Below are 14,794 nucleotides of genomic sequence, written 5' to 3' on the forward strand. Positions count from 1 at the left end.
ATGGTCTTTTGTTCTTACTTTATTCCCCCTCCATTTTTTATGCGCTTGAAAATGAATTTCTACTTGGAAAAGAACTTCTGCTCAGCATGGCATTCATACATTTTTTTTTCATTTCCCGGTCACTTTTTTTGGAATACGGACTAAAAAAGTGCAAGGAGCATCATGTCATCATCCTCCCCATTAAAAAGTTGATCCATACAGTTTCCATACATTTAATTCTCTGTTGAGAGCCAACTGGAAGCAATGTTTCGAGGGAAAGAACAAGGACCTGGTTTCAAAAAGGAATTCTCCCTCTGGGACTTAAACAGTGTTGTTGCTAAGAGCGGTTTGTGTATTTAATGTCAAACGTTTGCATTTTGATAACTCTGGAATGAACTACTTTTCTTTTTTTTCTTTTTTTTTGCATCATATAAAAACAGTTAAAGGTAGCCCATGCCACAGGTTGACACAAAGAAGGAAGAGTGACTTAGAGTTTAGATGTTGCCTGTTCATTTTGTTTGAATTTTGGGAAGGCTCCAAGTTTGCATACAGCTGGATTTTTATCATGCGTAACTTGAGCTTTTTGCAGCATGTACTTGCAGTAAAAACAGCAGTTTGACAGTTGTAGTTCATGATGTAGCCTGCCATTTACTGTATTTTAAAACCAAAGTATTAAAGTAGAATTTCAAGTCAACATGGAAAATCATGCATTTAGAAAAAAAATGTCTGATCTATTTGGAATGAGTTGCACTAAATGTAGCTTGTAGCAAATTATATATCACACATTGGAATCTATCTAGAACGCTAATTTAAAAGGCACCCGTCATGGCTTTGCTGAAAACTAAAGGATATAATCTTATTTAGTTATATATTGTCAAGCAGGACTCGATTCTATCTTTTTCTTTCTCTCTTTCTTTCTTTCTTTTTTTTCTCTTTATTTCTTTTGATGTTAATAAATTCATTATTTACATGGCAATAATGTAGTAATCAATATTAAAATGTCTGGACATTGTTTTATGGTCAGGGATTGATACCCTGCTTGTATAAAATCAGGATATACCGTTCATCAATAAATTCTTAAAACTATGTTAATTATTATTTTATTTTTTTCATATATATTTTGCTGTGCAAAATTATTTTACCCACTAACCGTATGTGATGTTCATATATGCTTTTTTTTTCATTTCATACAATATGATATGCAATAAAAATGTAATTTGGGCCACTTAAAGTCTGCTTTCTCTGGATGTTGTTTGTTAAAGTTTTATTAGATTTTTTTTAAAGATCATTAGTTGTTTTAATCATAACTCTTGTTAGTAGCCTGGTTTTATTAGTCTTATCCAGTGCATGCATTGCACAAAACATGTTTGGCATCTCACATATTGACTGTCTATTGTAAGATTCGGACTCTTGAAACTATGTAAATAGCTTTAGTTGTTATCATATAGTTGTTTGCTCATAAACTCATAAGTATTCTCTGGAAAAGTCCACAAGATCACATTGCTGCAGCCAGCACGTAATGTTTGATAGAATATAATGCATTTTATTGCAGACAATGCTCTAACATTCCAAAGTTTGACAATGCAATTCGTCTCAGTGCAACGGACTTTGCTTTATGTTTAGAATGAATTTATAGTGTCACCTTTTTACCTTTTATTTAGTGACTCACAAGAGAAATTGTGGATTACTTGATGAAAGTGAACTCGTTTAACTGCATGGGTGTAGGCTATGCTGTGTTGCACATATGTGAAACTCCTGGAACAGCTATTTGTTCAGGTCTTGAGTTAAAAAAAGAAAAACAAGAGATTAATTTAACAGCAAATGTAAATGGTTGTAGTGCAGTTATCAAAGAACAGCATGTTTAAGCATCTGCCTAGGACATGCATGTTTATATAAGGGCAGAGTTGTCAGAGTTCTCAACTGGTGAGTCACATAGGCATGTTCTGATAGTGCCGCGGACAGTAGGAAAAAGTCTGTGCTAAATGCAAATAGTAAAACAATTAAGCCACATCCACCAATTTGCACAAACTATGCCGTAGTTTTTTCTGAAATATGTTCCTATTCATCTTGTTATGGTAATAATTTTGAATATTGCTGGGCTTAAGCAGTTGGTGTTAATATTAATAAACTCAGATTGATTTTCTTAGGACATTTTGTTTACCTTTGTATGACAAACAATTTAGGTACTGTGTTGGCTCAACACTTGCTCGGGGAACCACTGTACTAGTGAAAGTGTTTTTGGAGGTCAGAGTGAACATTCATATCCTGTATGTGTGCAATAGTTTTTTCCACTGTTAGACAGGTGCCATCTGACCACCACTGATGTAAGGACATTTTGGTAGCATTAAAAATCATAATCTCAGAGATGCACACGCAAAAGGTGCACACAAAGAAAGGACAAATTAAAAATATCAAATGAAAGGACAAATTAAATAGGCTATATAAATATTCTCATCAAAATTAACAGTGCTCAGTTTGTCTAGAGATTTGCTTTTTATTTACTGATTCTCTGCCTTTCCTTCATGTGAATGAAGCGACTTTATTGTCTGCGGCTTTATTGTCCACCTCTTCTGAAACAAAGCTGTGGAGGTGGTAGCATGAGATCGGGCAAGAGAATATCTGAAATGTTGAAATGATTTGAAATGTAATTTTTCCCAATGATTAATCGCTCAGAAAGGGCCCAGCTTGAGCCATTTAAAAATTATAAATTCTGAATCTGTATTGCTGCAGCAGTATCCATACTGTTTTTTTGTTTTAGCATGCATGCGAAAACTGCAATTTATAACAAATCTGTCTCTCATGCGTACTAAGAGGAAAAGGTTCAGTATTAGTATTTTGAGTTGCCAAAACCCTAAATGTCTCAAACTTCGTGTGCACTGAAGACATTTATTAAGGAAAACACAAGTTGTAAGTAACACTACATTCATATGATTTGATCTGCTTTCTTCGATTTGAAATGTATTTATGTTGTCCTAAAACATTTACACTTTATGGTACGTAAAATATTGCTGTTGCAATTACTACACGATTGGACTGTTATGATCCTTATTTTTGGAAATACTTTTATTTATTTATTTATTATTATTTTATTTGTATTCAATGTGGAAGAGAAAGGGGAACAATCTCTTCATTGAATCAATGAATGAATGTTTCACTGAGTTCTCTGCAAGATCAAATCCAAGCATTTGTGAAGGTGTATTTCAGTGTGTGTGTATGTGTTTACAGAGGATGCGTGGAGGTCAGTGAGCGAGATGTAGAAACATGCGCACAGTCATTACAGAGATCTTTACCCTCAAGGGAGACCTTATTCATTTCCTGTACCAGTTCAAGTCAAATGTATACACACATAGGTGTTGCAGTCTTCGTATGGATACGCAGCTATACCTTTCATCCATTTTCACTTTTAATCAGCTATAACAACAGCTTTGCTCAACAAATTTGCCCAGCGATTTTGCATTATTTTGATTAGTTGACTGAATGCAATTACATTGTCATCAATATCCATGTTCGTTGCTGGATGGACTGAACTTTTATTAGTATTTGGTGTATGCTACGTCATGACAGACAGACAGACGGATAGATGGATAGATAGATAGATAGATGGATAGATGGATGGATGGATGGATGGATGGATGGATGGATGGATGGATGGATGGATGGATGGATGGATGGATGGATGGATGGATGGATGAACAGAGCAGTTTTGGAAGTCTTTTGGCTTGTGGGTGAACTTGTAAGAGCTCTCGGAAAGATGTGCACACACTTTGAAACTGTGTGTCAGATTATTGGGGTTTTCCAGCGATGCACAGACGCAATAAAGATGAAAATGATGCATGTGTGATACAGAGAGAGAAAGAGTGAGAGAGTGAGACATCATCGGTTAAAAAAACAAGTCTTTACTTAGTCTTTTATCTGGACTGTGAGATCCAATTTTAAATGAGTATTGCATGATTTACAATTGTAACAATTGTTATGCAATAATGTATAATGAACATCACTTTAGATAAATATTGTCTTTAATTCAGACAGTAGCATTCATCATACAGCTTCCTTTTTAATAAAGGGTTTCTTTTTTGAAAGCGGAAAGTGTGTTGATGTGTGTCAATACATGTCTCTACTCAGAAACATGCATAGAAAATACATTTGTTGGCCTTTTCTGTGTACTTTGTAAAATCATCAGTAATCTTCATCATCTTCATCATTCATAATCTTCCATCAGTTATTTGACATTGAACTCTTCAGTACTCTCGAGTAATTTTATAGATTTGAAAATGTGCCTAAATAAAGCCACAGTCATAAATATTATACAATTTTATTTTATTTCAAGGTTAGTGTTGAGCTTTTGAAATTAATGCTATAATAATTGTTTCAGTTTTCATTAAATTAAATGAATGTATTTTTTTTTTTTTTCGAAGCTGGTAATTGTGATTTATAGCTTAATTGTTTTATTGCATCTACAGACAGCAATACAATTAAACACAATACCTCCTATATTTTTTGCATAATTCTCAAATTGGTAATTTAGACATTCAATTTTCTTCAGCAATTGCTGATCATTATATGTTTGAAATGAATCAAAATAGTCATAGAAACATTTTTGTGGAACTCCTTTTCATCTTCATGCAGTGACCAGCAATGGCCCTTACATCTGATAATGTATGTGTGTGTGATACATACACCCTTACTGGGTGAAAGTGTGCATTTGTCTTTTGCTTTTAAAGCATTACATCAAACTCAACCTTTATGTGAGGTAAATTTTACATTTAGGTTTGATATAGCCTGACAATTTTAGGTCTGTTTTACATTTTCTTCCTAGACAGAAAATTCTATTTCATTGCTGATAGGGTATTCGGAACTCTGTTTTGAAGCAATCAGTTATTATGATAGTACTTGAGTAAGAATTTAGATTCTCAAAATTAGATTAAAATAACTGGAGTGTAATGTGTACTGTATATTACAATGTAATGGGGTGAGATAAAATGCATGATAATAACTATGCTCTCACACAACATAACACACTACTGTCACACCTTACTTATACTATTAAAACAAAGTGGTGTAAAAACAAACAATTTAATGTACACATAATTTAAACAAATAATTTACTTTTTTTTTTTCTGCAGGCTATATCTATGTTCAGATCACACTATATGCTGACTGTGTGTGAGTGCGTATGAGTGTTTAAAATATTTATGTGTCTTAAAAGTGCAAGTTGAAATGTAGACTGAATATTGTTCATCAAAATATTCAGCATCTGTCTAAAAACTTTCTTTTTTTTTTATGTCAAATTTCCAAAAAAAATTGGATGTCACTTTCCATCAGTAATGAAAATTAAATGGCTCACATATACAGCATTTTTCATTACTGTAAAACTAGATCGAAGAAGAGATTGTTGCATCTTCTGTTATTTCATTATAGACGCACACCTCAGTGAAACCTATTCATCAGAAAAATAATAATGTCAGATTTAGCTTTTTTTTCCTGCACAGATTAATCAAGTATGAACAACTTGCAGTTTGTTATGTCTCTGACTGTTCATCTTGTTATATAATATATTTCAATAATATAATAAATTTCAGCTTAGTATAATCTCTTTGCAAAGATCATTGTAAGAAATGTGTTAAATCATAGTGAACATAGTAAATCATAGTCACAATTTCCATTTAGTTTATGTATTATGACATATCCCCCCTCCCCCTCTCCCTCTCCCTCTCCCTCTCTCTCTCTCTCTCTCTCTTTCTCTGTCAGGTCTTCCAGAAAGTTCCTTCATCTGTGACCGTGAGCTCTCTAAGCCTGGCCTTGGTGAGTGAGGTAAAACAATTTCACCTGTATCTCTGACACACTAAAATACCACAGTCTGGAAATAAACACAAAATTAGCCATAATCATGATTTTAATTTCAGGGGTACTGTGTTTATTTTTATGGAAATTCATTCTGGAAAGTCTAATGTTAAAACATGCTATAACTGAATAGTGTAAAAAAAAAAAGAAAAGAAAAAAAAGCATATATGAAATAATAAAAAGCAGTGATATTTTCCAGTGTGAATCCCAATGTGCATGCATTAATATTTCTCAGGGCAATCTACATTTTTATTTAAAATAACATTGACTGAGTACCTAACCTTTCAGTGAGGCTGGTACTTCCTAAAATGCTGTACGAAACATTTTTCTCACTTTACACTCGACTATAAGCAAGAGTAAATTCACCTTCCCATAGGCCGAACTCTCAGTGCTGGGGTGATGGATTTCTGTAAGCCCAGTTGAAGCACAATCCATCTTTCTCCAGGCTCAGTGTGTACTCTTCTAGGACTACACCAATGACATCTCACTGGAGCACCTTGTGCACCTCGCTCCTGGGTAGAGACTGCGCTCAGAGCTGTCAGGGATTAAGGTGTTTGTGTGGAACATTGCTGAATCATAAAAGGGCTTTTAGACCAAAGTTCTCCATGTCCACCGCAGCCAAACCAACCGTGATTTATTCAAAGGCGTTGTGCCTTTTAGAACAAGGTAAAAAGTCAAAGATCTTGTGTCCCATGTTTTGGGTTTAAATGCAGCTATAAAAAGTTGTATAAAATGGATAGATTTAGGTTAAATCTGAATGGATGAGTCATATTCAAAACTGCTTTAAAAATAGACTATACATAAACACAGTGATGTTTATGTTTATGGATATATATGCAGCATTCCCTGTTTCCTTTTTTATTAATACTTTCAATAAAAATAACAAAAAGGCCAAACAAATAAATAAATAAATAAATAAATCAGGCATTATGAATTCTAGAATACTGAACCTAGTTGATTCAAACCACTAAAAATGTCTATAGTTCAGTTAATTAACTACATAACTTTGCGGATGTCAGATATTGTGGATGATGTCAGAGACTAGCGTATATTGTTATTATTATTACTAATATTAAATGGAGTTATTGAACATTAGAATTGCTTCTGCTTTTGCTGTCGCTTTGCCCTTAAACAGTATTTTTAGTGTCATAAAAGTCACCATGAAATTAAAATAGACAATTCTTATTTTTTTATTTTTTTAATGAATATTGCAGTATTTATTATAAATGATTTGTCCGTGCATGTCTTTGTAATCAAAATAACTTTCCCTCCCTCTTGCAATGACATCTCTTCTCTGATGATGTGTTTACTGCAAAGTGGGACAACCTGTCAATCACATGAAATCGATCCAACAATCCAATCAATTCCCAATGAACAAAATCAAGTCTCGTCCTACATGTATATTTTTTCTTGGTCTCGAAGCCGTTTCACTCGGATATACGTCACAATAGGGAAGAAAAAAGACTATATCACAACTTCATGTCGACTAAGTAACCAAACGGAATTACAATTGTTTCAAACGTGTTTCCCAAACACTCCCCCTTCTGCCATTGGTTAGACAAAAAGACAGTTCTGCCCCCAACTCAAACGAATGGTTGAGACAGTTTTCTTTTTGAAATGGTCTGGATGTTCAAATAAATGTCACAGAGCCATTTGCACACAGTCACATAGTTTCCACTTTCAGGGAAATTAACCTACAAATTGTTTACTTAAAGTTGTTCGTCTGTGCAAATTAAGATGAGATAGAAGAAAGTATTTGACACCCAGTTGTTCTCGAATCTTTGTCAGTTCTGATGGAGGTTTACCCTTAGTTTCTCTGCACTTCAAATTCAATGTCCATTTAGCATGTTCCTGTTTCTCTATCTCTCTCATACTAATCTGTATAATGAGGATGAGATGTTAATGTCATGTCGTCCTTCCCATAATGCTCTGTGTTCCCGTCCCCATTGTCTTTAAGTAGAGCACAGGATCAGGGCTGGCTAGGCTCCAGCCTCACTTAACTCCGCCAGGGAAAAATGAGACGGACCTGTCGGAGATGACAAGGACAAATCAGCATTCAATGAAGTGCTTTAAGTGCTGTTGTTTCCAAAAGCCATTGGAAATAGCTGTGAATTAGTTTCCCTTTAGAGGCAGGCGAGGAAATTTGCTGGATAAACACTCAGGAATGACAGGACATAGAGAACACAGGAATGAAAAACATGATGATAGGTGTCTTACATAAACCTGCTCTGTTATTGCACACAAAGGAGAGTGGGTTACCATGTCTTCAGAAACAAAAATGATGAAGGCATCTTAGTAGAGTGGATGTTACACAAACAATGGTTTTGGACCTGTCTTCCTACCTTGTTAAACTGCCCCAAAAGCAGAATTTTACAGGATTTGGACACAGTCTAGTACTGGGATTGGCCTTGTATGTTGTTTGCGTAAAGGGCCTTTATCCATGTATATGAGAAAATACAAGTGAACATTGCGTAGCCTTTCTATGTAGGCTTAGTGTTAGTAAGAATGGAGAATGGTGCTTGTCTTTAGCAGGGAAACTTTTTTTGTCACATGATTTGGCTTTCCACTGCGATTGTGGGTGTCATTCAATGAGTGTAATTTTGTTGTAAGAGTATGACGTGTCCTTTCAAACAATACGATTAACAAAACAACCGAAACCTAATCTTAAAGTCAGGGAGCAATGATTCGTTGATGAGAATGTGGTTTAAGTCCCAATCTGGAGTTTGTTTCCCATGCAACGATGTAACTTGCTACTTAACCATAGTAAAATGTATCACTGTAGAAGCTAACTAGCTAGGTGCAACTGTTTCCCGAGAGTTGTAGTTTAAGCAACACAAATTTGCAATGCTATTTTCCATGCTATTTACTTATGTTCGTTGGAACTATGGTTTCAGAAAACGCTCAATCGTTGAACTAATTTAGTAAACTTGTGACCACAGTTGGCTAATGATGTTTTCGGGAAACGCACCCATTTGTTTGTTAGGCTGTTTAGGGCAGTGTTGTAGTCCAGCTCATTCGAGTCCAAGTCCATGCCAAGACCTGACTATTCAGAGTCAAGAACGAGTCAAAATGCTCTTAAGTCCATAAAGACCAAGACCATAAAAAATGGACTTGAGTGCTACAGCACTGGTTTAGGGACTGAAAACCTAAAAAGGAAAGTCTGTTCAGAAGCGAAGCAAGTTATGATATTGCACAAAAGGTTTGTTATAGTGGAAAAGCTTATTCAGATTATTAAAATGTTCTTCACACAAAAGAAAAAAAAATCATCACTACGAAAACCCCCTTTTGGAACCTTTAATTGTAAGAGTGTAGTCATTTTTTTATTTATGTTGGCTTTAATAAACAACAGATCTACAAAAAAAGCATACACACACATTTTTTAGATGAAAAAATCTTCAGTTAACCTACAAAAATAGACACTCTCTGGTGCATGTGTTGAAGAAAATTCGCCTTATGGGCTGCCCTGACTCCTCCATCGCACATGGCAATAGTTCAGACACTAGTGGGGGGACAAAAGGACACCGTAACTGCTGAGGTAGGAGAAAACGAGCGAATCCCTGGGAGGACAGTGTGAACACACACTCTCCTGTCGGGGTGTTGCATTCACGACATCGGCCATAAGGAGGGTGAAGTGAGATGTGACTGGCGGTTGAAACTTTTCTTTCACTGATCTGGCCAGTCTCGCTGATGAAGTGTCACATACTAACTGTGGTGCCAAAAACACCATATATCACACCCACCACACTTCTGTATTTCTGCAACACCCTTCTCTTTTAGCATAACAGCTCTAATATTCGTTATACTGGGGCACTATATGAAATCAACCTGTTCCTGTATCTGATGAAAGGCTGGGTATCACCAACTACCTCTCAATATGATACATATGGAAAAAATATGTTATAATGCAATACATGCCTCATGCTTTGAATTTATGAAAACTAAAACTAAAATTGCAAACATGCTGCAGTCAGTTCCTCTTGCACTGTTTGCTTTACTTTGGTTTGTCACAGAAACGGCTCACTGAGAAATGCCTGTGTTTCATAAATGTTTTAGGGTTTGTGCTTATTTATATGGCTTGCATCTTCATTTATTGGACTGTTCAAAATAATATGAATGTACACATGCTGTTGACTTACTGTATGTGTTAGAAACTTTTAAAAACACGACTCAAGATATCTGTGTTCTGTTGTTCCATCAGTTCCACTTTATCTTGCTGTTGTTGAACACAAGAGCACATTAGTGGCATAATTTTTTATGGACTTGTTACAATGCCCAGCCTTAAAACTTGCTTTATGGTAAAGCACTGTGGCATTATTGGCATAACAATATGACTTTCTGTGAAGCTGCATTGAAACAATGAGTAATGAATAGCGTTGTACAAAAAGACTTGACAACACATTTTTTGCTGCAGAGATGGAAAGTCACTTTGTGCAGTGTCCATGCACTTAAAAAAAAAAAAAAAAAAAAAACTCAGACTGTAAAGTACCATCAAAATGCTACTGTAACAAATCACATAATTAACATAAATTGTTTAAAGTTGACAAAGATGTTAAATTCTTAGAATTATTATGTTTTGATGATCATTGCTGTCCAAGTACTTTCTTTAGCTGTTCCTATAATATCTCTGTTAGTGACTTGAAGTGATAAATTAATTCAAAACCCATCCACTTCAATGCTGGTCCAGGGTCTATCTGTGTTCCAGCAGGACAGGACGACCCAGACTTGCTGTGTCCGCCTGATCTTCCAGCCACCTGCTCCAGGCGAAGGAAACTAGAGACGGAGGCTGACGGTCTATATTTAGATGTGCAGGCAGCAGACGCTGTATTTGGCTTTAAGGTTAAAAATATGGATATCTATGTACAGTCAGGCCAGAGTACAGTACGATGCATTGAATACCGTCTTCACCCGAGTCTATTTTAGCTTACCGGCTCTGATCTTGAGCTTCTGATCTCTCTATGTGTGTGTGTGTGTGTGTGTGTGTGTGTTTTGTAGCACAGCCTTACTTCCTTTTTCCTTAAAGGTAACTGTTCTCAAGAGAGGGATTGTACAAATACTTTTCTTTAAAACAGCAAAGTACGCTGAATTTGAAATTGTGGCTTTAGCTGTGTAATAGAGAGGGTGTCATTTTAGCTTGAATCCATTAGCTTCAACCTCGGGGAATTTAAGGTTTTAGGGCTTATCTGTTCTTTGAATTTATGATATCAATCCTCAATATATAATTATTTCATATATAAAAAAATGTTATTTCAATTTAACTACACTCAGAGTATAAAATTATTTTTGGGTCTGATTAATTATTTTAATATTTATAGTCAGTTACAAAACATTGAATTGGTCCAAAATGAGCACTAGCTTGCCAATTGGCTTTTTTTTTTGTGAATAAATTTGCTGGAAACAATGCAATTATCTGCACTGTTAGCAGAGAACAGCACAATAATTAATTTGTCAAAAGGAAAACAAAAATATTATTATACAGTTATTATAAAGTTATTATATAGTTATTATACAATTTAAATATTAACCAATAAATATTTTAAAATGCCCTGTCAGTATAAATAGTCATTTTGGGCACTGGAAAGTACTCTGAAACAGTGTGAGATTAGTCAGTTGTGTGTGAGTATAATTATACTTTATTCATAGATTTTATTCAGTTTAATGAGGAATGATTTAAGAGTCATTAATCTATTATACAGCTATGTCACGTGACAGGACATAGCTTTCCAGAAATATTTATTATCAACTATTTGTGTCATCTATTTTGTTTCTCATATTTGTATGCTGGGTTGTGTTTTGCTGCATTAAAATGTACAGTGGGTCATTCATTTCCAATTCTTTTTTATGTGTTAAAAAAAAAAAAGAAAACTTTGCACTTTAACATACATTTAGTCCCACCTAAACTTGCTGATCAGCAGAATTTAGTAAAATGTATTCAAGGAGAAGTTTCATCTCCGTTTCCCCCAGCACTGCCCGCGGTGAACCCTCTTCCTCTGCCTCTCCACTTCCATCATTTGCTTGTTAGTATTATTCTGTGTGCCTAATTAAACTAGCTCTTCATATGTGCTGTTTTTCCGAAGGCATCTAGCATATATATATATCTGCTGTTGTTCTGTACAGTATCCTCACATGCCTTTTGTTTGGGTAATTATTGTGCTCTTTTTTGACTATTTCCTGCTAAAAGTTGAAATGTGAGGTCATTATAGAGTTCTCCAGAACCGGTCTGCCTGCAGGGTAATGGGACGCAATTAGAGAGATGTAGTCATGAACCTTCAGCAGTGGGTTAGACAGGCACGCCACTCTGTGGCATGTGTTATGAAGCTGTGGTCTACCACCTTTTAGAGAATTTAAATCATTTCACAACAATTATTATTTGGAGTTACATCTGTACAGTTGTACAGGAAATAATACTCTCCAAAAGCTTGTAAATGATCATTTTAGGGAAGTCTTATTTTTCTTTTCATAATCAGTCATTTTCAATCAATCAATCAATTCAATCAATTAATTGCTTATACTTGATACAAACGTTGATTTCAAATACCATGTAGTCTATATTTAAGTGAACATTGGTATTTGTATATTTTAATATACAAGAGGAGATTTGAGGAGATTCCCCCTTCATGTAAAGCGCTTTGAGTACCTAGAAAAGCGCTATATAAATGTAACAAATTATTATTATTATTATTAATTTTGGTGAATATTGGTATTTTTTCCTCTATTAATAGATTCTGAGTCAGCTGTATTTAAATGCATTAATGTTAAAAATGGATGCAAATTTTGTTTATGTGTTCATTGTTTATATCATTAACACAGGATTCAGCTTTTGACCAATGAATCACCATGCATTTTTGCTGAACGTACTGATAAGTTATGATAAAAGACAATTAAAAAGACAATTGTATACAATTATGGTAAATTTAGCTCTGCTCTCGCCTGTCACTCTTCAAGGAGGGTGTTCAGGTGAGCGTTCCCGGCGGTTCGGGCCCCTCTGCTGCCGAGGCAGCACGGAAGCTCTTATCGTGGGGATCACAAATGGATCTCACGGCGGGGTTTGAGATGGGCCCCGCCCTACCCGTGAGATCCAGTGCTCTCTCTCCGGAGTTGGAAGCCCGCCCCGCGGTTCCTTCCGCTCCGGAAGAGGCACCAGTGGTTCAGCTGTCTAGTTCCGAGGAGCTAGATGTTCTGAGCATCGAGATGGGGGAAGAAGAAACGCCAGCTTCTTTCCCAGCGCATGAGGAGCTGGTGGAGGTATTAACTCGAGCTAAGTTGAATATTGAATGGCCAGTCGCGCTCGTCCCAAGAAGATGAACGTTTTCTTACATCAAGCCCAATACCTCCACCTAAGGGACTTCCATTCTTTCCTGATTTGCATAAAGAGTTATCTAAAACATGGAATAAACCTTATTCATCCAGAGTTTTTAGCACTCAAGTTCACGTTTATTCAGAGATTAAAGCGTTAAATGAATATGGTTATAGGACGATGCCGAAAGTAGAACAACAACTTGCTTCATATCTCTCTCCAGCATCAGCATCGTCCTTGAAGTCCCCAATGCTGCCCACTAAACCATTAAAAACTTCATCAATGTTAGTGGGTAAAGCATATACGGCAGCAGGTCAGGCTGGCGCATGCCTTCATACCATGGCTATTTTTCAAGCTTACCAGGCTGACCTGCTGAGGGACCTTGAGACTGGCGAGGGGGCGGGACCTGACGTAGTTCGAGAACTGCATCGGGCCACCGATCTGTCTCTTCGAGCCACAAAAGAGACCGCTCGTGCTATTGGGTGGACGATGGCAGCTAATGTAGCTTTGGAGAGGCACCTCTGGTTAAATTTGTCAGACATTAAAGACAAGGACAAATATTTTCTGTTGGACGCCCGCTATCGCCTTATGGTCTATTCGGTGAAGCAGTAAACACCGTTGTAGACAGATTTCAGGAGGCGAAAAAGCAAGCGGAGGCATCCAAGCGTTATCTCCCTCGCCGGGAACAGGCCTCTGGGGCTGCTGGGAGTGAGCAGCCCCAGCCGTCAAGCTCCTCATACAGAGTGCAACAGAAGGAGAGTGTCGCTTCTTGTGCCCCCCCTCAAAAATCGTGGGGTGCGGGACGACACTCTCAGCTGAAGCCTTCTAAGCCGCAGATCGATCTGAGGACCGTCCTGTTGACGAAGAAGGCTTCGACAAAGAAGAGGTCCTGACGCTCACGGCGTCAGACTTCTGAGGGCAGCCCCCTCCGGGCTGGAGCAGTGTTCACCTTATTACACGGTGCCTGCTCCATCCAAGTTCCCTCAGGAGGCCGTTCTGTCAACCCCGCCACCCTCGGCGCAGCGGTTTCCGGCGAACTTCCGACTCAGCATCCCCACGACCAACATTATACCGTTCGGCCTGCTGTACATGAGGCCCCTACAGTGGTGGCTCAAAACCAAGGGGTTTTCCCCGAGGGGGAACCCACTCAGTATGATCAAGATAACACGGCGGTGTCTCCGTGCTTTGGTTATATGGAGGAAACCTTGGTTCCTATCCCAGAGTCCAGTGTTAGGAGCTCTTTGCCATCGAGTTTCGCTCTCGACAGACGCTTCTCTCACGGGCTGGAGAGCGGTGAGCTCAAGGTCTGTGGAGGAGTCATCATCTTTTTTGGCACATAAACTGCCTGGAGATGATGGCGGTCTTCAATGCGTTGAGACATTTCCTTCCAGACCTGTGGGGCCATCACGTGCTTGTTCGAACAGACAACACGTCGGTGGTCTCCTATATAAATCATCAAGGGGGTCTGCGTTCACGTCCACTATGCAAACTGGCGCACCAGATTCTCTTGTGGTCCCAAGGAAAGTTACTCTCCCTGAGAGCAGTTTATATTCTAGGACATCAGAATATAGGAGCAGACATCCTGTCAAGACAGGGGCTGAGGCCCGGGGAATGGAGGCTCCACACAGAGGTGGTGGAGCACATTTGGGGAGTTTATGGCCAGGCACAGGTGGATCTGTT

At 37.4% G+C, this 14,794-nt stretch overlaps 1 protein-coding gene across 4 annotated transcripts in view; it reads left to right on the forward strand.

Moving 5' to 3' along the window:
* mafa (MAF bZIP transcription factor a) overlaps positions 1-14,794 on the forward strand; it is a 162,320-nt gene that overhangs the window by 1,884 nt on the left and 145,642 nt on the right. For 2 of the 4 annotated variants that reach the window (XM_084124757.1, XM_084124760.1), the window contains exon 2: positions 5,728-5,781. In XM_084124757.1, the coding sequence (XP_083980883.1) occupies positions 5,728-5,755 (28 nt within the window). In that variant the 3' untranslated portion in view covers positions 5,756-5,781. Of the gene's footprint in view, positions 1-5,727; positions 5,791-14,794 lie in introns of all 4 variants that reach the window. The other 2 variants (XM_084124759.1, XM_084124758.1) reach the window with 1 other exon arrangement.

Source organism: Abramis brama, assembly GCF_963993115.1.
Source record: "Abramis brama genome assembly, chromosome: 9".
In the NCBI taxonomy this organism is placed as follows: Eukaryota; Metazoa; Chordata; class Actinopteri; order Cypriniformes; family Leuciscidae; genus Abramis; species Abramis brama.